This window comes from Nicotiana tomentosiformis, chromosome 2 (assembly GCF_000390325.3).
Source record: "Nicotiana tomentosiformis chromosome 2, ASM39032v3, whole genome shotgun sequence".
In the NCBI taxonomy this organism is placed as follows: domain Eukaryota; kingdom Viridiplantae; phylum Streptophyta; class Magnoliopsida; order Solanales; family Solanaceae; genus Nicotiana; species Nicotiana tomentosiformis.
Genome location: NC_090813.1, coordinates 355,863 through 379,735, shown reverse-complemented (window position 1 = coordinate 379,735; position 23,873 = coordinate 355,863). Strand labels below are relative to the sequence as shown.

The window sequence follows — 23,873 nt, the reverse complement described above, 5'->3', positions numbered from 1 at the left end:
TGCTTATCACTTTACACCATTTCAAACAATGGACCCTACGGCATGTTCCACGAGAACGGAATAATGAGGCCGATGCTCTTGCAAATTTGGGATCGTCGGTCGAGATAGATGATTTGAGCTCGGGGACTATCGTTCAACTTTCAAGATCGGTAATCGAAGATGGGCACGCCGAAATAAATTCTACTAGCTTAACCTGGGATTGGAGAAACAAGTATATTGAATACTTAAGAAATGGAAAGCTCCCTTCAGACCCTAAAGATTCCAGGGCCCTACGGACTAAAGCTGCTCGATTCACGTTGGCTGCGGACGGAACACTATATCGAAGAACATTTGATGGACCGATGGCGGTATGCGTGGGTCCGGGAGATACCAATTACATCCTCCGGGAAGTACACGAGGGCACTTGTGGCAATCACTCCAGTGCCGACATATTAGTTCGAAAAGTGATCAGAGCGGGGTATTATTGGATCGATATGGGCAAGGATGCGAAAGAATTTGTTCGTAAATGTGACAAATGTCAAAGGTTTGCGCCAATGATCCATCAACCCGGAGAGCAACTTCACTCGGTCCTATCCCCATGGCCATTCATGAAATGGGTAATGGACATCGTCGGCCCTCTGCCATCGACCCCAGGTAAAGCCAAATTTATTTTATTTATGACTTACTATTTTTCTAAATGGGTTGAAGCGCAGGCGTTCGAGAAAATAAGAGAGAAAGAAGTTATAGACTTTATTTGGGATCATATCATATGCCGATTCGGGATACCCGACGAAATAGTGTGTGACAATGGGAAGCAATTCGTTGGTAGCAAAATCACAAAATTCTTCGAAGATCACAAAATAAGGAGGATATTATCAATACCATACCACCCCAGTGGGAACGGTCAGGCCGAATCAACAAACAAGACTATTCTTCAAAACCAGAAGAAGAGATTGAACGACGTGAAGGGAAAATGGAGAGAAATCCTGCCCGAAGTCCTTTGGGCATACCGAACAATGTCAAAATCCAGTACGGGAGCGACCCTATTCTCCTTAGTATATGGTTCCGAAGCATTAATACCAGTCAAAGTCGGTGAACCTAGTCCCAGATTTCAATTCATGACGGAAGAATCAAATAACGAGGCTATGAACACCAGCCTTGAATTATCGGACGAAGGACGAGAAGCTGCCCTCATCCGATTGGCCGCCCAAAAGCAACGAATCGAAAGATATTATAATCGAAGAACTAAACTTCGCCATTTCAAGCCCGGGGACTTAGTATTAAGAAAAGTCACCATCAATACTCGGAATCTAAACGAAGGAAAATTAGGACCAAATTGGGAAGGACCATACCAGGTGCTCGAGAATGTTGGAAAAGGATCATACAGGCTCGGCATCATAAACGGCAAACAACTATCAAGCAGTTGGAATGTATCACATCTAAAACGGTACTACTGCTAAGGTACGACCTTTCCATATTCATCTAACTGACCCATGTAAAAGTCCGAACAAGAGCTGAAGAAGATCTTTCGCTTAAAAGCACGCGTTGCACTCTTTTTTCCTTAGACCGATTTTCTCCCAAATGGTTTTTTCGGCAAGGTTTTTAATGAGGCAACCATCGATCGTGCTGCACTTTTGACAATATCCGAGGCCTCTTTCCAACCGACCTCGAATACCGGGGGGCATCAGGGCCCTCAAATACATCGAGTTCAGATGCAAGAAAGTCATCTCACAACAATAGGGTTCCAACAGGAAAAATTGTAAGAGCCAAATGGTCAAAATGAACCATGCTCATATAGATTGGCCCAAACATAAACACGTGCAATGACTTGAGATTTATTGTGCAACCAGAATTAAGCCTACAGGCTACTTTCATTCCGAGTTCGAAATAATCACTCGAATATTAAGCCTACGGGCTACTTACATTACTTCGAGTTCGAATCATTCACTCGACTAAGCCTACGGGCTATCTTTATTTCGAGTTCGAGCAAACACTCACTCGACCATTGCGCCTACGGGCCACATTATCTCGAGTTCAAAACATTCACTCGACTATTACGCCTACGGGCTACTTACATTACTTCGAGTTCGAATCATTCACTCTACTATTAAGCCTACGGGCTACTGTTATTTTGAGTTCGCACAAACACTCACTCGACCATTGCGCCTACGGGCTACGACATTCCGAGTTCGAAACATTCACTCGACTATTGAGCCTACGGGCTACTATTATTCCGAGTTCGAGCAAGCACTCACTCGACCATTAAGCCTATGGGCTACTGTTATTCCGAGTTCGAGCAAGCACTCACTCGACCATTAAGCCTACGGGCCACATTACTTTGAGTTCGAATCATTCACTCGACTAAGCCTACGGGCTATCTTTATTTCGAGTTCGAGCAAACACTCACTCGACTATTGCGCCTACGGGCCACACTATCTCGAGTTTGAAATATTCACTCGACTATTAAGCCTACGGGCTACTATTGTTCCGAGTTCGAACAAGCACCCACTCGACCATTACGCCTACGGGCTACAATATTTCAAGTTCAAAACATTCACTCAACGGCTAATAAGCTACTTTTACTTTGAGTTTACATTAACTCAACCAGTACATTACACCTACAGATTATGTTCCTTCAAAGTTTGAATCATCGAATCAACAAGCAAACCTAGGGGCTACAAATCTGATCGATCAGAGAGATTACAAGGTCAGCATTCGATCAAAAGTCTTCACAAAACAAAAACAAGTCGACCTCGTTATACATATATATACAAAAATTGCCTACGTGATTAAATTGAAAACATGAAGAATTAGAAATTAAGCTTCCTGATCGAGCTCTTCCCCATCCTCGGATCCGCTTTTGCTACCATCATCATCAGAAGCCAAGGCTTCAGCTTCCGCTTCGAGCTCTTTTTCCTTTTTTACATCTTCGGTAAGGTCGAAACCTCGAGCGTGTATCTCCTCGAGGGTCTCCCTCCGAGACCTACATTTGGCAAGTTCGGCAACCCAATGAGCTCGAGTATCGGCGGTCTTCGCCGCTTCCCGGGCCTCCATCTGAGCAGCCTCAGCATCAGCCCGATATACAGCAATGGACTTATCCGCCAAGACTTTCGACGACTCAACCTCCGCCTTAGCCTCAGCAAGTCGTGTTTCAAGCTCCTCGATCTTCTTAGCTTGAACCGGCCCCTTTTGCTTGGCACTTCGAAGTTGAACGTCGGCCGATAATAATTTTGTTAAGATGGTTTCTTTTTCCGCTGCCAGGCGGTCGAGGGTCTCCTTCCACCGATTGCATTCAGCTCGGATTTGATCGACTTCTTCTCGAAGTAACCCGATCTTTTTGATCTTTTGCTGCAACTGAGACAATGAAGGGTTAACTTCCACGGTTGAGTCAGACCTATACTTTAATAGAACGAGGCTCACCTGCTTATCGAGCTCGACCCCTTCTTCATGGACCTTAGCCAAATCCGCTTGGAGGTCCTTTATAGCCTCGTCCTTTTGGCTGCAAAGAAGCCGCAGGGCATCTCTCTCACCTGAGACCTTCTGGAGCTCGGCCTCACACTGGCTAAGATCGACTCGAAACCTACTAATGGCCTGCACAGTAAGAAATACGAGTCAAGTATGGAAAAGAACAAAGAAACCAAGTATGGAAGAATCATTACCCGAGTAATGAAACGCTGAGCCTCCTCTAATAAAATAGAAGCGTCACCAATATCGGAACCATCGTCGACTCCAGTAAAACAATCCCTAAAAGGATCCCCTGCACCAGAGCCTTCGTCGATATCGGGAGCCTTCAACTTTCGAGCTTCCTTCAACGCCTCCTCAGAAAAAAATGGAAGAGAAGGCGAATGACCCATTGTCATAGCCCCGAGCAAATCACTCAGAGTACTCCGGTCGAGACTCAGGTCTTCGGAAACAACCCCGGCAGTCACAGCCGCCATTGGCTCGGGAGCTCTGGCAACCTTGATGGCCTCCGTAGATCGGACTACCAAAGCCGAGGAGCTATTTTCTTCTTCTTCTTCTTCTTCTCTCAGTCGATGGACCGAGTCAATCGAAAGGGCAATTACTTTTCTCCGCACCCTTCGAGTTTTGGGCTTGGGGTCCTCTGACCGAGAGGAAGCTCTTCGCTTCTTATCTCCCCCCTGTTTAGGGACTTGGGACTTGTTTCCTTCTTCACCGCTCGAAGGCCTCAAAGCGGCATCCCTGGTTACGCCTGCACAAAAGGAAATCAGTAACGAATAGAACGCAAAGAATACTTCGAAGGAAACAAGAAGCAAACCTCACCATGGTTCTTGGCCTCCCATCTGCCTTTTGCCAAATCGCGCCAAGCGCGCTCGGCGTAAGAGGAGGTCGAGGCTAACTTTCGAACCTAGTCCTCGAGGTCAGGCACCGCTTGTGGCATCCAAGGGAAAGCTGAACATTAGGGAAGGACATCAGAAAAAATCGAAAAAGGACATGAAAAGTGAACAAAAATCACTTACGGTCAAAATTACATTCTTCAGGGAACGACATCTTCTCCTTCGGAATGAAATCACGGGTCCTCACTCGAATATAACGACCCATCCAACCCCGATCCTTGTCTTCATCGATGCTTGACATCAAAGCCTTCAATGCCCAACGATGGAGTCTGATTAGTCCTCGAAAGATCTGAGGCTGATAAAGTCGTATGAGGTGGTTCATAGAAAAATCCAACCCCCCGGCTTTGATAGAGAAGAAACGCAACAAGATCACTATACGCCATAGAGAGGGATGAATTTGGCCAAGGGTGACTTGATACCTTTTGCAGAAATCAATAATCACCGGGTCGACGGGTCCCAGTGTGAAGGGATAAGTATAAACACTTAAAAACCCTTCCACGTAAGTGGTAACACTCTCATCGGAAGATGAAATTTGCAACACGACCTCAGAACCCCAGTTGCAGTCTTTTCGGACGGCCTCGAGGTGATCCTCCGTTATAGATCACGTATACATCGATACGTGTTCACATCGACCCGGAACGGAGGAAGGATTCTCCACCTTAAAATCGGTCTTCAAAGTGCATGGGCCAGGAACCTAGTCATGAACTAACGGCTCCACCGGCGCCTTATCATCAGACGACCGTGAGGAAGAAGCTTTCTCCTTCTGAGGTACGGTTTTGGAAGTTTTCGTCATTGATATGAAAGGAAAGAGTGCAAAGGAAGGTGAAGAAATAGACAGCACCAAAATTCTGGTATGGGCGGCCCCATAGCAGCGAAATAGAGAGGATAGATAAGAAAGTTGGGAAGAAGAGAAGGCGCAAAAGTGGTAAAGGTTGTATGGAAAGACTATTTATGGACTAAGGCATGACGATTCGGTATCAGCGGTGGCCGACCACCGTCTGACACACATTAAATGCTTCGGTAAAACCGAGTCGATGGGACAGCTATCACATACGTCAAGATCGGGTTCGATAGAAATGTCAGCATAAATTTGATCGAGCCGCAGGGAAATTATATCGTTCCTCGCCACATCCTTTCCGAGAAACGAGGGGACTATCTGTGTACGGTCAAAATCGATTCTCAGTCATAATGACTGGTCGAGACAATGACATTTCAATCGAAGGGTATCCATATGACAAGCTCGGACGAATTCCGAAGTAGGGACGTCGAGCTTCGCGCTATAAACGGCAAAACTCGATATCATTATCGAGCCCGTGTTCGAATCGGACTATGGGGCAACACCGATCGATACAGGCCCCAAATATCAATGCCCCAAGGCAGAACCGAGCTCGAACCAAGACTGGGGGTTCGACCTAACACCGAACTCGAGCCAGTGCCAAGCTCGCAGACAAGAGCCTTTACAACCGCGCCGAGGGAGAGAATCTTGGCGAGAATCAAGGAAGAGACAAACCATCATGGGTCCTCCACTATATGTATTATTTTATTATGTTGTTATAGATAAAACAGTGATCCTCTACTATAAAAAGGGGGATAGACTGCAATAGAGGCAAGTTCTCCAAGATACATTAAGATTTCATTGTGCTTGTTTTTCTAGCTCATTTCAGTTTTCCCGTCCATCATTCCCATTTTATAGCAAAAATACATGTATTTTCATTTTGTATCAAAGGGATTCGCATACCCTTAGAACCATATCTAAATTTAACGTTATCCGATTTTTCGGGTAAACAAAAATTTTGATTTATATATATATATATATATATATATATATATATATATATATATATATATATATAGAGAGAGAGAGAGAGATGATTTTTTGCCTATTTATTTTATTTATTTATTGAATTTCTTTAATGAAAATCTTGATTTAGCCACTAATTACACATCATTTTAATAAACTTAATACATACCGTAGTCATTAAGTTTGTAAATAGGTTTGTACAGTCTTCCGCCGTATATGTCAAAAATAAATGAGAGAATCTATTCTCATCGACGTAGCAGCTGCGTGTCTGGGGCAGTCGGTCAAAATCGTGGACGTAGTAGATATGTGGTTGGTTGTAGACCATGCATGTCTTCTGTGTTTTTGTTATTTTGTACATCAACTCTCTCTTTCTGCTGCGAAGGGGCAGAAATGGGATACTTCAATGCTATTATTGTTTTTTGACATTTTTTGCTTTATGGGTAACACGTATGTTGGGATAAGTTATATTGAGATTAGTTATATTGAGATTGTTTTTTATTCACTGTTTGATATATTATATTAAAAATAACATTTGTATAATTTTTAAGAAGAAGATATAAGTTATCCCGATACTAATTAACTCACTCTCAATAAGGTATAAGTTATCCCGGTATTAATTTTAATCTCGAAATAACTTATATCAGATTTACTAACCAAATAAGTATTAAAATGGCATTAAATTTTTATCTCACCACTATTTGTACTTATACCTATTACCAAACGATCCCTAAGTTCAACGAGAGTCATCCGTCCCTTGCTCCATAGGCAACATTATTGACTTTTGATATTAAAGATTTACCAATGAAGTAAGCCGATGTGAAAAAATTAAGAGTAATTATTGTTTCGATGATTGAGTGCAATTTCTTAGTTACTTTCATAAGGTTTGGTGGAAGAACCACGTGGTTTTCAGATGGGCATCATGTGGAACTAATGCATGAAAAGATAGAAGAGTGGTGAAATTGCGCATTGTACATCCACACTTGGCTGGCTCTGTCCTGTCATTTCACTTTCTCAAATCTCACCACCCCCACATTACCTTATTCCACGTCAAATCGACTCTTTACTACGTGTAAGAGGCGACAAAAGGGGACTATTTGCTTTGGGATACAAATACAATTACTTGCTGCTTCAATAATTACGTACACGGTTAATACGCTGTAAATTGTTGTGAACTTACTTTTAACTATATTCCTAATCATAAATTTAAACTATCTCCTAGCTAGATTAAATTTATATTTACTGTATTTTCATTGTTAAATTATCCTTCGCACTTGGTTCAAAATTCTTCTTTCAAATTTCTTTAAGAATGTAAAGGTTAGCAGTTGTTGTTATCAGTATGTATGATTTGGATTATTAATAATAGACTTTGGATACTTAATTTATTTAAGTTTATCTATTATAAATTAAATACATAATTTATCTTATACGAACATGGGCGGAGTTAGGGGACAGAAGATATGTACCGCTGAAAAATTATATTATATATAAGGTTATATTTTTTTATATATATTCATTCTTCTTATATATTTTTTTTAATTATTTTTTAAATCCACTTGGTGAAAATAGTATCTTCGCCAATGTAATACATATCTCATTTCCAGTCTAACAAATCAAACTTCTATCAATAAAGTATATTCACTAAATAACTTCATTATTATTTAATTGTTGTATTATAAACAACACATTATAGTTCTAATATAATTTCTTTACAAACCTAAACATTTACCTAATATCCACTAAATAGTCTTATTATTATTTAATCTTTCATATTCTAATGAGCACATTATAATTCTAGTATAATTCATTCACAAACGTAACAATAGGTTTAAGTCGGTAAAAATCAGACCCCAGAGAAGTAGCGAAGGGACGGTTTCTAATGAAACATAAAGTTTTCCACGTGTCGGAATGTAGGCAGAGTTCAAATGGGCACAAATCAGATCCAAAGTGCAAATGACAAGTAGCGTCATTTGCAATATATATATATATATATATATATATATATAGTGGGCAGTAATCAGATTGTGGAATTTCGTTTATGAAGAACTCTACCCTTCATTTGAAAAACCCAAAGCCTAAGCGTATTATATATGAACTTTCCCTTTTTGATTCGACAGTGGTCATGTTATGAACTTTCCCTTGTGAATTGTGATAACATCAGTTGATTTGCTGTAATTTTCAAACTATGAAGCTGCTCCATAACCGGTAACTCCACATTGTTACTTCATATTTCACATATTCCCGAATAATATTTTTTTAGGAAAATAAAAGTTTCTTTTTGTATGTTTGATTTCCTTCACTTCACTTTTAACCATTATATTACTTCTCCAATCATTTCTATTTCCTGCACCCGCTCCGCTTAATTTTATGTCTCTTTCATTTTGTTGGTTTTATTTCTTTTTTATCTTTTGGCTAGAATTGTTAATTCTCTTATGATATATTTTCGTACTTTTTATATATTTTTAAGATTATAACAGACTTCAACTGAGGAAAGACAAGATATATGGGAATTACATCTTGCACATATAGAAGTTACTTAACAAAAAGCTTTAGACATCAAATCGTCCTTGGTTTTATCCTTTAAATTAAGTCTCTCTTGTTTTTGTAAGTGTCAAATGGATTTCCACTGTAGTAATGGTAAATTTGGTTGTTAATCCTAGATTTGAACCTAGACTTAAGAAGAAAAAAAAAGAGTATATGTTATTTTTATCATATTCAAGCTTACATTAGAAATGAAAAAGAATCACCATCAAGATCAATTAATAGATATTTTCCTTTTTGTTAATTAGTAGTCACAACTCGCAAAGTATTTGAGCAAAATTAGGTGGTAGAACTTTGATTGATAATTACAGATTTATAATTAATTGACAATTATGTGTTAGATATTACAATTTTAGAACTTGCCATAAAAGGATGAGAATCTAGGTGCAAACATTTGTTTTAGTTAGCTTTTACACAGAGAATGAATTAGCGCAATGCAGGAAATAATAGAGCACATTAGCAAGAATAAAAATATCACATACAGTAGGCTGTATTAAGGCGCCCAACATTTTTTAAAATAATAAAACACTAGAAGTACCGATCGAGAACAAGGAGAAATGAACAAAGGTAAATCCACTCTACAGAAAGTAATGACAATACATTTTTGTCCGTACACATTTCAAATCTCATTTTATTAATTTTGGACACTCCTTATTTGCAGAAATGGGAATTAACAAAGTAAAGATAAACCAGATAACCTTGGCAAGTACAGGAAACCTTTCCTGAATTATAACTAGAGGAAATTCAGGGTCGCTTTTTGCTGTTGACAATTCATGCTGGCTGGTGCAAGGTTAGTGAAATCTAAAGCCATCTCATTCTTCACTTCTCTCTTGTTCTTGGTCGTAGCTATCTATATATATGCACATTAGTCATTTGGAGAAACATGGAAGATATTTTTGCAGACTCCACCTAATTCGTGCTAGTGGAAGAGAAGATTTATCATCTAAAATTTACCTTGTTCTCCAGATGTTTGTTTTCTTCACTCAGCAGTTTTTCCTGTAGAGAAAGAGTCAAAGGGTCATGCCTGCTGTCAAGCATAGTGTAATGGCAACTTTAACATCATATTAGTTCGAGTAGATATTCTACGACAACTCAGCTGACTTGCATAGAACAACCAACATTTTGATAGAGAAGGGTTCATACGATAGACCAAACTCTTATTTTTCGAGAAATGCTTTCCCCATACCAATTCACATATTTGGGCCTCTGTAGTAACCGATCACACCTACCTTCTCACGAAGACTTTTGATAGATTCAATCATCAAATGCGTCTGCATAAAACAAACTAGTCAAATCTCCTTCCAAGGATAAACAAATGTCAAAATATACTTAAAAAGAATATGCAAATACTTCTAAAATTACGAAATAGTCAAAATAAATGACTAGCTTGTGAAACCACGAAACATTTTCAGGTCCCTGGCTTTTGGACAAGAAAATAAATCAAGACAAACTTACAAATTACTACCTGGTATAAGATTACAAGAGGTATAAAGAATGAGAACACAACTGAAGTACACTAGCTACGGGGTGTAACGGTCTAAAAAACGTGATGTACAGATCAACATTTACCAGAGTTCTAAAAAATGCAAATTTAACTAGGAAAGTAAAAAACGTAGAGAGGAACTTGGTGTGACCTTGCTAGATCTGACTTGCATTAGAGCAGTTGGCAGTTGGTTTTCCAAATGGACAAGGTCAGTTACACTGAGATCATCAACAGCAGGTTCCTCGAGTTGCCTTTCAAATTGAGACAGAAGATCAGTAGTATTCCTTTCAAGAAATGAAAGAGGAGCATGAGGTCAGTACCTTTCTACCGTTTGTAACAGTTGTCCCACTGTCATGAAGCTTGCATATTTAGAGTGCTATTTCCACCTCACAAGGACAGAAAACTTTCAGCAATCAGAACTGTAAATATTGATCACTACTCTAAATGCATCAAATAACACATGATGAATTGATAATAAGTTATTCCATATAATAATGGACTATAAAATAATACTGTCAGAGGTTGTCCTTATCAAAAGAAAAAAATACTGTCCGGTTGTTTTGCTTTCAACAAAATACTAACCATGTCTAAGCACAAGTCATTTAGATGAACAAGACAAGACACTTGTTAGGTGCCATGCCATGATGACAAGTTACCATCATTAATCACTACATACTAGGTTGGGTCAGAGGGCACACCGCACGCCAATATCCCGATGTGCATGTTGGTGTCTTTAGACGTATTCAGGATACAGGAAATTACACTGGATTATACAGTTCATTTGGAAATAGTCTCTGACTGATCATATATCAGTATGTATTGACTATGCATCTATGGGGTTGTTTGATTATTATTCAGGGTACTGTACATAAGTTATTACTAGTTTACAGGCAGTGAACATATTTCAGGTATCCAGAGAGAACTCTTTAAGTCATCAGAATAAACTGGATTGCCAAGTCAACTACCCATATACCTCGGTGTCCAAAACTTCTGCAGAGCTCTCTTTTTCTGCTTCCACATGGCTGTGGTATCGATGAACGATCTCTGTGAGACTGAAACATACAAAAGTGTGAGATGCGATTACTAATGTGTAAGTACACAAAATTGTAGGATACAATTATTAAGTGATAAATTACTTATTCCCTCAAGTTATTTGATGTTTAAGCAGTTAAGTTTACATGTTCTAAACTATGAAAGAAGCTGAGAATTGCATAATCACAGGAAAATAATAAACTTAATTGATTTTATCCAATCCTATATAGTATATTTCACAATTACCTCAAGCTGGTGTATACTTTCTAGATGTGCTTTATAGTTTCTCCAAGGAGCTGCAAGCCCTCATTTGTATTTCTTGTGCCTTTGATTTTTTTTTTTTCCATTTTAATTCACAACCTCGTTAGCATACGTTGACTTTTTTTTCTTTTTTTCCCTTTGGGTTGCAAGCCTGGAAGGACCTTTTATCGAAGCATAGAGTTCGTATTTGGCCAACAGAATGGGGTGTCTCGGTGATGATGCTACACAAGCTCCCTTGATTGGTTTCAAAGGTGTGTGTTTTTCTACGTTGTTGTTAACATGAAATATCTTGAACTAGAAATATAAAGTGCATGTGCAAAAATGCTCTAGAAAGTTGACATGCCAAAAACATAGACGAGAAAAGAACGAGCATGACAATAAGAAGCATCAAATCTTGTTGAGGTTGCCTTGGCGATAAGGAAATAATCTTCTAAAATTTGAGAAATTTTTTAAGGTGACACGAATCGTCACAAAATCATATCACTCGAATAACCATGCCAGGTAAAGGTGATACCATACTGTGTAGGTATTCTATTATGAGGTAAAAGGGTGTAAAGCATATTAGATGGACGTTAAAAGCTTCGTATAACTTGAAAAATCATTCATTCATTCATCTGTAGGAGGTCAGAGACCTTATACTAACTTTCATACTAACTTTCATACTTATAATAGCAATCTTTGATAGATTAGAACTTGATTAACCGTAGTATAGTAGTTTCATATTAGAATCAAAGGAATAACTGCAATGGTCCTCGTATGGCACAAGATTATGCTCTAGTATGGTGAGAGACCTAGCACAAAATTATTACACCTGCGTGAGGGTCACAAAATATGTTTAACATAAAGAAGCAAAGCGAGCATCGGGACTAAGTAGAGTTGTTCCTCCATGGATCAACAAGCCAAGATCAAAGAAGGAATAGATAGCGCATCCAAAAAAAGACAAAGTCGAATAATAGCTAAAAACCTCATTCCAGAAGGCACTCTACCACAGTTGTATTTGAACAATAGCTACAAATGCCTAGTACTACCTTGCATGAAGTGTAATCGAGATTGTGATATTGTGGAATATGTTGATCTTTTCGATGAGATAAAAACTTGGCACCACACTCCATAACAGCACTTCAGGACTTCCAAACGACGTTTTTCGCCAAGATTAAGACTCTCTTAATAACTTCTCTATGCGGCTATGTTGCGCGGACTCTCCTAAATGCTGCTGCATCCGTGTCAGATCCTTAAAAAATACCATGTACCCGACAAAATTTTCGGAGAGTTCGAGCAACGTAGCTCTATGGAACACAATCGTTAGAAAAAATCTTTTTTTTTTTCCAACTAGATTTTAAAACTAGTAATTTCTATTAGGTTCTACTTTTTATCTTTCCCTACTGCCCCATCCTTGTAGCTAGATCAAGAAAGAACCAAATCAATCCTTCTTATGAAGTGGCTATGAAAATTTCCAAAGGAAAAGAAAAAGCCATGGTGCTCATATTTCGCTGCTAAGTGCCTCTCCAATGGCAAAAATGGATTGACCAACCCACCTCTTAAATATCGTGCATCTAAAGCAAATACTCGGAATGCTCCACGACTAAGTATACCCATTCAGACTCACTCTTGTTCAATTATAAAAAAGTTTATCCACGACACATCTCCATACATTAACTAGTTGAATTCCAAAATATCTCCTTATGGCGCACCATTATAGCACAACACTTTGCAAGCTGTCTTCCTTGTTGGATCTGTGTAGAGTAGAATATCTATTCTCCTTCTATGTACTTGATCTCGTAAAAGCAACTTATGTCAAGAAGCCCGAATTCCTAGTAAATATCAAAAAACTAAACATATGTGTAGAGTAGAATATCTATTCTCCTTCTATGTACTTGATCTCATAAAAGCAACTTATGTCAAGAAGCCCGAATTCCTAGTAAATATCAAAAAACTAAACATTACCTCTTTCAGAAGACGATATTAAGAAACAACCAGTGTTATCAAAGGCGTGTTTAAAGCGCGCTTAAGCCCTAAAGCGAAGCTCAAAACATGTTGAGCGCTTCGCCTCGCTTAACGGGCGCTTCAGTGTTATCATCAAGGCTCTAAGGCATACTTTTCCTTGCCAATAAGTGTAATCCTGAAAAGGTGACACTAAACAATTGATATTTCACTTTATCGTAAATTCTCTTCAATTTCTTTGTCAATATATTCGGCATTCATGCTTATATATATTAGTCTTGGACTACACGTACATATTTGTAGTTTTTCTCCATTTGCGCCTTTCTTCTTTAAAGCCAAAGCTTCATTTGCGCTTTGCGCTTAAAGCCCCAACAAACTTTAGAGATTTTTGGAAACGGAAAGAGGGATTAAAGATATGAACCCCATCCATTTGGAGAGTTATTGACATGGTATAGTCACATATTGTTAGATCGCCAGACGCTTTCACTATGTTACGGCTAATAAGTTATTCCGGAAATTTTAACTAGGGGTATATAATAAAAAAAAATTACAAAAATTTTAAAAGCTAATATTAATAAACATCTTTTGAAGTGTTTGTAATGGATCAGTAAATTTATAATTGATGTACCCATTTTTTTAAGATGTCTGAGTAATAATTTCCATTAGCAATATTATCAATAGTCATACTTTCATTATCCAACCAAAGAAAAATAAATTGGCAATTTAAATTCAAATTGAAACTACATCAAAATGACTGAATAGGGTTTTCCTAATACTTTGGGTATAGGTAAGAATTTGGATCACTTGGATCAAATTCTTTTTTTTAGACCTTTTACAAGTAGATAGAGCAATATATTTTCTTTGGTTCAATGTTGAAAGAATGATATCTAGGATTTTGATTTTTTCCTTTACGGCTGTGGGTTGAGAAAATATGCATATATCTTTAAAAATAATGGGTAGGCCGCCAACTCTAATCCCTAATTAACTCAATAGTATTCCAATGCATAATTTACACATTCAATCTTGACAATCGATGTTAGGGTTTCTTTCTCCTAAATGTTATTTACAAAGTTTCTTAGAGTTGAGATTGAGGGTTTACTAAATGAAGAATTTATAGCAAAAGGAGTAGAGCTTGAGTCGGCTAGTCCTTTTTTCTCATCATTTCTCGATGAAAGATTACCCTATGACAATGGACACCTCCATGGTCGTTAATTAGAATTCATATGTTGTACCTGGTCGTTCAGCTCTGTTCCCTATTGGAGAAATGGAAGGAATTTCCCCTTAAGTATTGTCAGAATTGAAAGTATTCAAATAGCAAATCTTGCATACATTGAATGCCTTTGGATTTGAAAAATTAACATGCAATGTTATGCACATTGTTCATGATTGCTACTCGTTTATATATTTTGTGCTGCCACGTGAAACGCTTATGGATTAAAACATCAATACTCGATACAATGAGAAGTGTATCACATACAAGAAACATAAGATCAAGAAAGTCAAAAATCCAAGAAATTCAAGAAGTCCAAGAATCCATTCAAGATTAGAGTTTCTTTTCCTTAAAGATTAGAAATTCTTATTTGATTCTTGTTTTAGTAAGAATATATTTGTAGTTTTAGTCAAACTAGGATTGTTAGTCGATATTATATTCCTACTAGAATTTTCTATCCTATTTTAGTTAGAACAGATTTTCTTCACCTTATTTTTGTTTTATTGTTAGTCGATATTATATTCCTACTAGAATTTTCTATCCTATTTTAGTTAGAACAGATTTTCTTCACCTTATTTTTGTTTTAGTTTAATTAGAATTAGTTTTTCTTAACCTCCTCAATTTTATTCATTGTAAGGCCTATTTAAAGGGCTCAATATGCTGAAAATAAACATTGGTGATTAGTTTTTCTAAACTCTTGCTTCAAAAACGTGATTTATCTTTTATTTCACTCTTCCTCCTTTATTAAACACTTCATGCAATCTTACGGGATTAAAGAACGAATATGTAAAGTTTCTTTCATCTTATTTTCTTCTCACGAGAGTTTGAAAAATGCTTTCGCTAGTTTTGTTAAAACAATTGAGGGGCACTTTTGTTTTTCTCTCGTCAGTGTGCTTGAGAGGTACACAATCTTGAAAGGTATCAGTTCAAATTATTGATTTGCTATCTTATTCATCGTGTCATCAGACAAGAAAATAGCAAGTTCAGGATCCTCTTTAAGGGGTCCGAATAAAATTCAAAAATTAAGAATGAAAGTCCTTGAACGAGGCAATGAAGAAATTATAGTTCATCTAGTTCGCTTTAAAGTGCATCTAGACGGCTTTAAAGTGCAGCTAGATAGCTTGACAGAATTAATGAGGCATCTGACTGAATTGGTTGAAGGTCGTGCTTCAAAATTAGCTATCAAATCTGCCACAACGCCTACAACCTCCTCCACCACATAACATACCAGTATCACTGCCACGTTAAACACTTCGATATTCATCAATTCAACTGCATAGAGAATTGTGTAGGCTGAAGAGGTTAAAGCTGACCAAGGCATGATAGTTTCAAGGCACCATGCCCAATAAGATAAATATTCAGAGATAGTCAAGGGAGTAAAGATGACGACTAATGAAGTTCATTATCAAAGACACGTGGAAACATGCATTGGATCTACAAGTTGAGGATTTACTATCAAAGTTTTATGACAAAACTATTGGAGTATCCAACCATGTGCATCATTGACATTCCGTCTTTCAGAGATGCTCAACACAACATTGACTTGATTGTCGACTCTGTCATTTCAAATATGTCAACATATTGTGTTAATCCTAAAGTCCATAAAAATATGCATTAACAAGAGGAAGGATTACTTAAAACTGAATCAATTCCGCATGAGGAATATGTTTCAAAGAGGAATATGAATTATTTGAGGTATGTTGGAGAAACAAGATGAGCAAAAAAACCAACCCCATTTTCCTCTTAAAGCTCTCTCTTGATCTCTCTTGATCTCTCTCTCTCTCTCACACACACACATATATTCTTAAAATTTGAAATTTAGTTAGACTAAATTTCAAATTGTATGTTATATTGTGTCATATTATATGTTATTTGCAAAAGACATAGTCCTGGTTGACGAGACGCAAGGTGTTGTTAATGAGAGGCTGGAGGTTTGGAGACGGACCCTAGAATCTAAAGGTTTCAAGTTGAGCAGGACCAAGACAGAATATTTGGAGTACAATTTCACCGACAGCACCCACGAAACAGACATGGATGTGAGGCTTGATACACAAGTCATCCTCAAGAGAGAGTTTCAAGCACCTTGGGTCAATAATACAAGAAAATGGAGAGATTAATGAGGATGTCACATATCGTATAGGAGAAGGATGGATAAAATGTAGATTCACATCTGGTGTTTTGTGTGATAAGAATGAGCCATTAAAACTTGAAGGTAAGTTCTACAAAGTGGTGGTTAGGCCTACTATGTTGTATGGGGAAGAATGTTGGCAAGTCAAGAACTCTCATATCCAGAAGATGAAAGTAGCTGAAATGAGGATGTTGAGATAGATGTGCAGATATACCAGGTTAGAAAAGGTGGGAGTGGCCCCAGTGAAGGATAGATGCGGAAGGCGAGGCTGAGATGATTTGGGCATGTGAAAAGGAGAAGCACAGATTCTCCAGATTCAAGGTTTCATTGTGAGGGTGTAAAGCCCCGTAAAATTTCGCAAATGAATTCAAGGTTTCGTGGTGCCGGAGTAGGCTTACGTGTTTGAGGATTGTATAAAATCTTTTTAAGCTCGCCGCGACTCGGACTTTTAAAGAAAAATTTTTGGCAGAGAAATGTGTTTCTGCGGTCCATTATGCGACCGCAGAACTGTTTCGTGGTGCCGGAGTAGGCTTACGTGTTTGAGGATTGTATAAAATCTTTTTAAGCTCGCCGCGACTCGGACTTTTAAAGGAAAATTTTTGGCAGAGAAATGTGTTTCTGCGGTCCATTATGCGACCGCAGAACAGGTCTGCGGTTCATTAAAATGACCGCGAACCCAGGCAGATTTTTCCCAGTTCCAAAGGCCAAATTATGCGGCCTATATATGGACCGCATATCAATTATGCGATCGCATATGCGATCGCAGACCCTGTTCCGGAGCTTCATTTTTGGGTTTTTATAATCCGACCCTACTTCGTTAAATAGACGCAATGGACCATTTTCGAGCAAAAATCTGATGTTTTAGAGAGAAGTGAGTGTGTTTTAGAGAGAGAAAACCCTAGGATAATTATTCATCAAGTCTTGCTCAAATCTTGAAGATTAACAAGGAAAACCCACAAGGACTTCATCCTAAAGGTAAGATTCTACACCCTAACCCTCAATTTCGAATTTTGTCTAGAATTGGGTAATTAGTAAGATAATTTTTGGGCATGGGAGTTGTCCATCTTGCATGCATGTGTTATCAAGGGGTGTAGGATGATTGTTGAGCTAAAATGGTAAAGAATGGGTTGTGGGATGATGGAGTCCTCTATAAAAGGACCTTGAAATCTTGATGCACACCTAGTGTTTGATAAAATGCTCAAATGAGCTAGAACCATGATCATCTTCCTAATTTTGGTTCAATTTGTTATATTTCTCAAATAGCTTGAAGTTGCTAAGAATTCCGGAACATTTTAGAGTTTAAGGAAGCTTCATTGAGGTATGTTGGCTAAACTTCTCTCCTAGAATTGAATCCCATGATGTTCTTGTGAGTCCCGAGTTATCCATTATAAATTAACTATTCCAAATAAGCTTTGTGTTGAAAGGTATATGTTAAAAATGTGTTCCGGATGCTCTTATCATATGATGTTATCCTTCGAAAATGTGTTAAAAGCATGAGTTAGGTATAAAAATGTTATGACTCCAACTAGTGTTTCAAGTGAAGGCTATTATGCCAAATTGTGTAAGAAGTCTCAATGTGCATAGGACTCTTAATTGCTCATAGGTGTACTAAAAGTCGTGATTAAGGATTCCTTGTTGTCGATAATCTATAAAGATGCTTGAAGGTGAAAGTAGTGAGTTGGGGATATAAAGTGTGGACACCGTGCCAAGAGTGAAAGTATGTTTGTGGCCAATAGCGCCAATGAAATGAAATGATGTGTGAAGTGTTATGAAATGAGCCTTGATTCAACTATTCCAAATTTACTCCGAAAATAGAATTATCCAAAAGCTTATGTACTCAAGTCATATCCAAATTTACTCCGAAAATAGAATTATCCAAAAGCTTATGTACTCAAGTCATATCCAAATGTGGTTGTTCTACCCAATGCTAGGCTTGGTAGGTATATTGTGTATGGAGCCCTATGAACGGTCTATGAAACGCATAGGTGTATTGTCTATGAAATCCTATGAACGGTCTATGAAACGCATAGGTGTATTGTCTATGAAATCCTATGAACAGTCTATGAAACGCATAGGTATATTGTGTACGTAAACAATGTGAACGGTCTATGAAACGCACAGGTGTATGTGAACGGTCTATGAAACGCACAGGTGTATGTGTATTGTGTAACGCATAGGTATATTGTGTACGTAAACAATGTGAACGGTCTATGAAACGCACAGGTGTATGTGTATTGTGTAAGTAAACACTGCGAACGGACTATGAACGCACAGTTGTATTGTGTAAGTAAACACTGTGAACGGTCATATATATATAATGATTAATTTTATAAACTAAAATACATATTAAAATTAATAAATAAGAAGAATAAAAGGTGGGGAAAAAGAAAACCAGCGCCTGCCCTAGCTGTGCAAGCTGGAGGAGAAAAACTGAAAAAGAGAAGAGAAGAAGAAGAAGAAGAAGAAGGAAGAAGAAAGAAAAAAAGATAAAATACCTTAGGGTGAGCAGACGCCTGGACTGGAAAAGGAAGAAGAAGAAAGAAGGAAAAAAAGGAGGAGAAGAAAGGAAAAAAAAATTACTTGGAGGAAGTCTCTGGCGACTGAAACCCTAGCAGCAGCAATTGATTTTGGGAAGAAGAGAGAAATGGTCGATCAATTTGGTCTTAGGGGTCTGTTTTGTATTAAAAAAAGACAGACCCAAACTTTCTTTTTTTTAAAAGCGGACCCCTTTCGACTGAAGCGAGCACTTTTGCGCTTCACGCTTCAAAGTCGCTTCGCGCTTCTTCGACTGAAGCGAGCGCTTCATCTGGTCGAGTTGCCTCAGACATGGAAAAGCGAGGAGCCATCGCTTCGCTTCGCTTCTCGCTTAAAGCGACGAAGCGATCGCTTTTTAAAACACTGACCCTGCTGAAGCGACAAGTATGTTCTGATTTTTTTCCTCCTTCTTCTTCTTCTTTTTCTTTTTCTTTCACTGTTTAAACGTCCAAAAAGCAGCGAAACGCTGACGATTTTTTTTTTTATCTTCGGTTCTTTCTCAGAATTGATGCCAATTTTTAACAGTGAAAGAAAAAATTACCCAGTTTACTGTCCAGTTTTTTTTTTCTCCTCTGCCCAGTTTTTTTTATTTCACCTCTAATTTTTATATCCTTTATTGTTAATTCTTATTATCTTTCTTATGTTCTATGTAGTAGTTCTTTTAATGGCGAAGAAGTTGAAGAAGTTGACGAGCAATATAATAATGATAATGGAATACAAGAATTTGACAATTTTGTAGAAGAATAGGATGCTCATTTTGTGCTTTAATTGATGCTATTATTTAGTTTTTACATTGAAGTATTGAACATTTGCTTACAATTACATGTGTTTATGCATTATTTATTTTAAATTTTTTTTTAAAAAAATTCCGCTTCACTTCAAAAAAGCAAGCGCTTCGCTTCTCGCTTCTCGCTTTAAGCGAAATGGGGGTTGTCGCTTTTTCTCTCTTCACGCTCTTCACAACACTGCATAGGTGAAATGTATAGTTGTAAGGTGAGGGGGATGTGAACGGCCTAGTGAGACGCATGGTTAACGCAGACATTAGTTTCCACTTTCATTGGCCTTGCTTGTACATGTTGTTTCAATTACTTTATATTATGTATTCCACACATAGTTCATATGGTCCAGTTAATCCTAAACGAAGTTTTAAATGATGTAAGCATAACGAGACTTGAAATGTGAATCTATAGGATATTTTGTAGTTCTCGATGTACTTCGTATGCCTCTCATTTGAATTACCATGATTTCATATGTTGTTATGTTTGCCTTACATGCAAGTACTATTTCACATGTATTCACGCCTATTTTGCCGGGGGCACTGCATCTTTTAATGGATGCAGGTATACTTCTACAGGATGATATGGATCTTTGATAGGGATCTTCTGCGCAACAGATCATGGTGAGCCCGCTACAATTCCAGTGGGTATTCGAGTCTAGTTGGTTTTATGTACTTAGGTATCTATTGTCATAGAAACTCCATGTACACTATGGGTCATGTACTTATGTTTTGAGTTTCACCATGTATCTATGTTCACAGACATTCATGAAACTATGTACCTGTCACGAGAGAAAAAGAATAGTATGGGCCATTGAGTAAAATGTATTCAATATGAAAGTCAAGATTTAATTATGTTTTGATAAATCATGCATGACTTATGATGAGAGGTTGATGTAACATAGGCTTGCTCGACTGGGTTCACTCGGTTGAGGCGCCGGTCATGCTCCCTAAGTTCGGGGCGTGACAGAGAGGTTGACCTTGGAGGATAGGAGTAGAGATAGGCCAAAGAAGTATTGAGAAGAGGTGATTAAACAGGACAGGGAGCAACTGGAGCTTACCGAGGACATGACCCTTGATAGGAGAGTGTGAAGGTCGAGGATTAGGGTAGAAGGCTAGTACGTAATTGAGCGTTTTTTTCTTTTTCTTTCTCTGACTGGTAGCTAGTGTATCTTTCTTATTCGAAGATTGCTATTACTACATACTGTTGATTGATATCTTCCATTTTGATTTTCTTATAACCTTACTGTTATTACTACTTGTTGTCACTTCTTCTTTTCATTTTCTATTTAGCCGAGATTCTATTGGAAACAGCCTCTCTGCCCTCCCAGGGTAGGGGTAAGGCCAATATTATATTTGTAGTTGTAATCAAACAAAGATTTTTAGTTGGCATATTCAATTCCTACTAGAATTCTTTTTTCTATTTTAGTTAAGAAAGGTTTTTCTTCACCTTTTTCTTATTGCAGTTTAATTCGGATTAGTTTTCCTTAATCTCATCACATTTACTCAGTGTAACGCCTATTTAAAGGGCTCAATATGTTGAAACTAAACATTGACGATTAGTTTTTTTAAGCTTTGCTTCAAAAACATGACTTATCTTTTATTTCATTCTTCCTCCTTTATTCAACACTTTGTGAAATCTTGCGGGATTGAGGAACGAGTGGGTAAGATACTTTTTATCTCACGTGAGTTGAAGAATTTTGCTAGTTTTGTGAAAAACTTCAGCGGGGTGCTTTTGTTTTTCCCTCTTATTTTTGCTTGAGAGATGCAAACAACATATGATATATATCTTTTGGATATGAGGAGTCTCAAGTAGAAACTTATACACTTAACTGATCCTATTAAAAGACAAACACAAGTAGCAAACGTATTGAAACCACTAATAGGGATGATAAAAAGTATTTAGTTGATAATCTTAAGTCATATATAAAATGAAAAAATGGTCAATAATGGATTTTTCACTTTTAATTATAAAATCCTAACAAGAGAACTGTTACATTACTTCTGTTCAGGAGATATATCTTATAAATGATCATAGCAATCATCACTATGTGCTATTACCAATTAGGTTGCTCATGTGGAATAGCAATCATTCACAGAAGACACCACAAGCACAATATTTTTTTAAGCTAATATACCATACATTCATGGAAATCTAATTCCCTACTAGCCGTAGTTAAAACAGGCCAACCCGTTTTTTCTCCAAAATTTTCTTCAAACAACAATGTTTCTACATATCAATATTTAATGTGACAAGTCTTCAGCAACAAGAAGTGAATCTTATGAATCGGTCTTTTAACATACACAGACGAAAAATATGAGAATATCCCCAACTAAAATTCCTGTAAAAGCATGTTCAAGAAGGTAGTTCCTGATATTCACGTCATAATTTCTCTGAGCACCGCTATAATCACATGCAAAAAGACAGTCTCTACTATGCATTGGAAAGGAAAACTCGGATAGTAACAGCACAAGACTGACTATTAATGTACAAGCGTGCGTGTTTTGTGTCAGCATATATGGCTAGGTGTCATCCTAGAGATTCACCAGTTATCATTCTAATAATGCTTCTCGAATGTTGAAGAGGTAACAATAATAAAGAATATAATAATGGAGTGCACCTTTTGGATAAGTACAAAGAAACAGAGCATAAAAGTATGGAAAATAGGAACAAACTGTTAATTAGAAGGAAGATCTAACAATATGAAGAGATCTAATGAGGAACCTGTTAGTGCTGGAGAAGTCATAGAGTCTGTCACGGTTGGAGAATACCACAACGGCGACATCGGCATCGCAAAGAATAGAGAGTTCCTTGGCTTTCTTTAGGAGTCCTTTCCTCCGTTTAGAGAACGTCACTTGCCTGCTGCTCTTGTCTTCGATTCGTTTGATTTCTACTTTCTTACGCCCCATTACTTTGCCCAATTGGAAATCTTTTAGGTTCCTCTTTTATCTATAATAATAATTGTATCGTTTCATATCCACTGACCACTATCATCGTCTCTAGGGATTTTTGTAAACTTCCATTTTTTCTCTCTTTTCATTCTTCTCTACCCTCCCCCTCCCAAGCCACGCATCCCACCCCCCAACCACTACTCTCTCCAGTGTCCCTTCGTCTATCTCTCGTTTAATTTTTACCTGTTCAAACAGTAAATGGCAAAATTATTGAAGTGGAAGGGGAAAAGGATAAATGTCGAGATGTGGGTTTAAAGACTTAAATAGCCATAGGAACGGAGTTATTAGCAGCCCTTAATGGGAAATTCGTGGATGCAGGACCTACTGACACTGCTGAGTGGTTTAGTTGTTTCGGCTGCCGGAAATGGGTTTAATTTAATAATCGTTCTTTGGAATCAAATCTATTACGGGATGAGTGTTCCGTTTCCGCTTCTTTTACTTTTCCCGTATCGGGTCCGTCGTTATCTTCTTTCTTTCTTTCGTCATTTGCAAAATTTATAAACTACTATACTTGATTGGAAATAGTATTTATTTATTTTTTTAACCTCCCGTTAGTTTTATGACTCAATTTTTTTTTTATACTTGAAACATTTACTTTTACACATAAGAGAACCATGAAGGCCTATAAATCATGAATTTAGGGTTTTTTATGAAAATCAATAAATCGAACCAAATCAAAAATCAAATCACGATGAAAAATAATAATTTTTGGTTTGATCTGGTTTGGTTTTGAGTTTTAAAAAATCAATTAAATTTTAGTAAATCGACTATAGAAATATCAATTTAAATTTTATTATTGCAAAAATATATGTAATATTTTACATAAATTTCTTAAAATCATATGGTACTACTTATTAATCGTTGCACTCTTAGTTTATGATCT

At 37.5% G+C, this 23,873-nt stretch overlaps 1 protein-coding gene and 2 long non-coding RNA genes across 4 annotated transcripts; 2 read left to right on the top strand and 1 right to left on the bottom strand.

Moving 5' to 3' along the window:
* Positions 1–8,137: 8,137 nt before the first annotated feature.
* On the top strand, positions 8,138–21,260 carry LOC104091956 (uncharacterized). The gene is made up of 5 exons (XR_685320.3): positions 8,138–8,337; positions 9,335–9,463; positions 11,065–11,246; positions 11,600–11,700; positions 20,604–21,260. It is a non-coding gene; the product is annotated as an uncharacterized lncRNA (long non-coding RNA).
* LOC104091957 (agamous-like MADS-box protein AGL27) lies at positions 9,100–23,448 on the bottom strand. 2 transcript variants are annotated; one of them, XM_009597406.4, is made up of 7 exons: positions 22,764–23,448; positions 11,130–11,208; positions 10,477–10,532; positions 10,308–10,407; positions 9,903–9,944; positions 9,628–9,669; positions 9,100–9,523 (listed from the first exon to the last, which is right to left on the bottom strand). In XM_009597406.4, the coding sequence occupies exons 1-7, from the start codon at positions 22,946–22,948 to the stop codon at positions 9,407–9,409; spliced, it is 621 nt and encodes a 206-aa protein (XP_009595701.1). In that variant the 5' UTR covers positions 22,949–23,448; the 3' UTR covers positions 9,100–9,406. The 2 variants fall into 2 exon arrangements, with proteins under 2 accessions (XP_009595701.1, XP_033510906.1); XM_033655015.2 differs by having other exon boundaries at positions 9,428–9,523; positions 9,860–9,944.
* LOC138906344 (uncharacterized) lies at positions 15,316–19,289 on the top strand. The gene is made up of 2 exons (XR_011413602.1): positions 15,316–18,758; positions 18,952–19,289. It is a non-coding gene; the product is annotated as an uncharacterized lncRNA (long non-coding RNA).
* Positions 23,449–23,873: the final 425 nt, after the last annotated feature.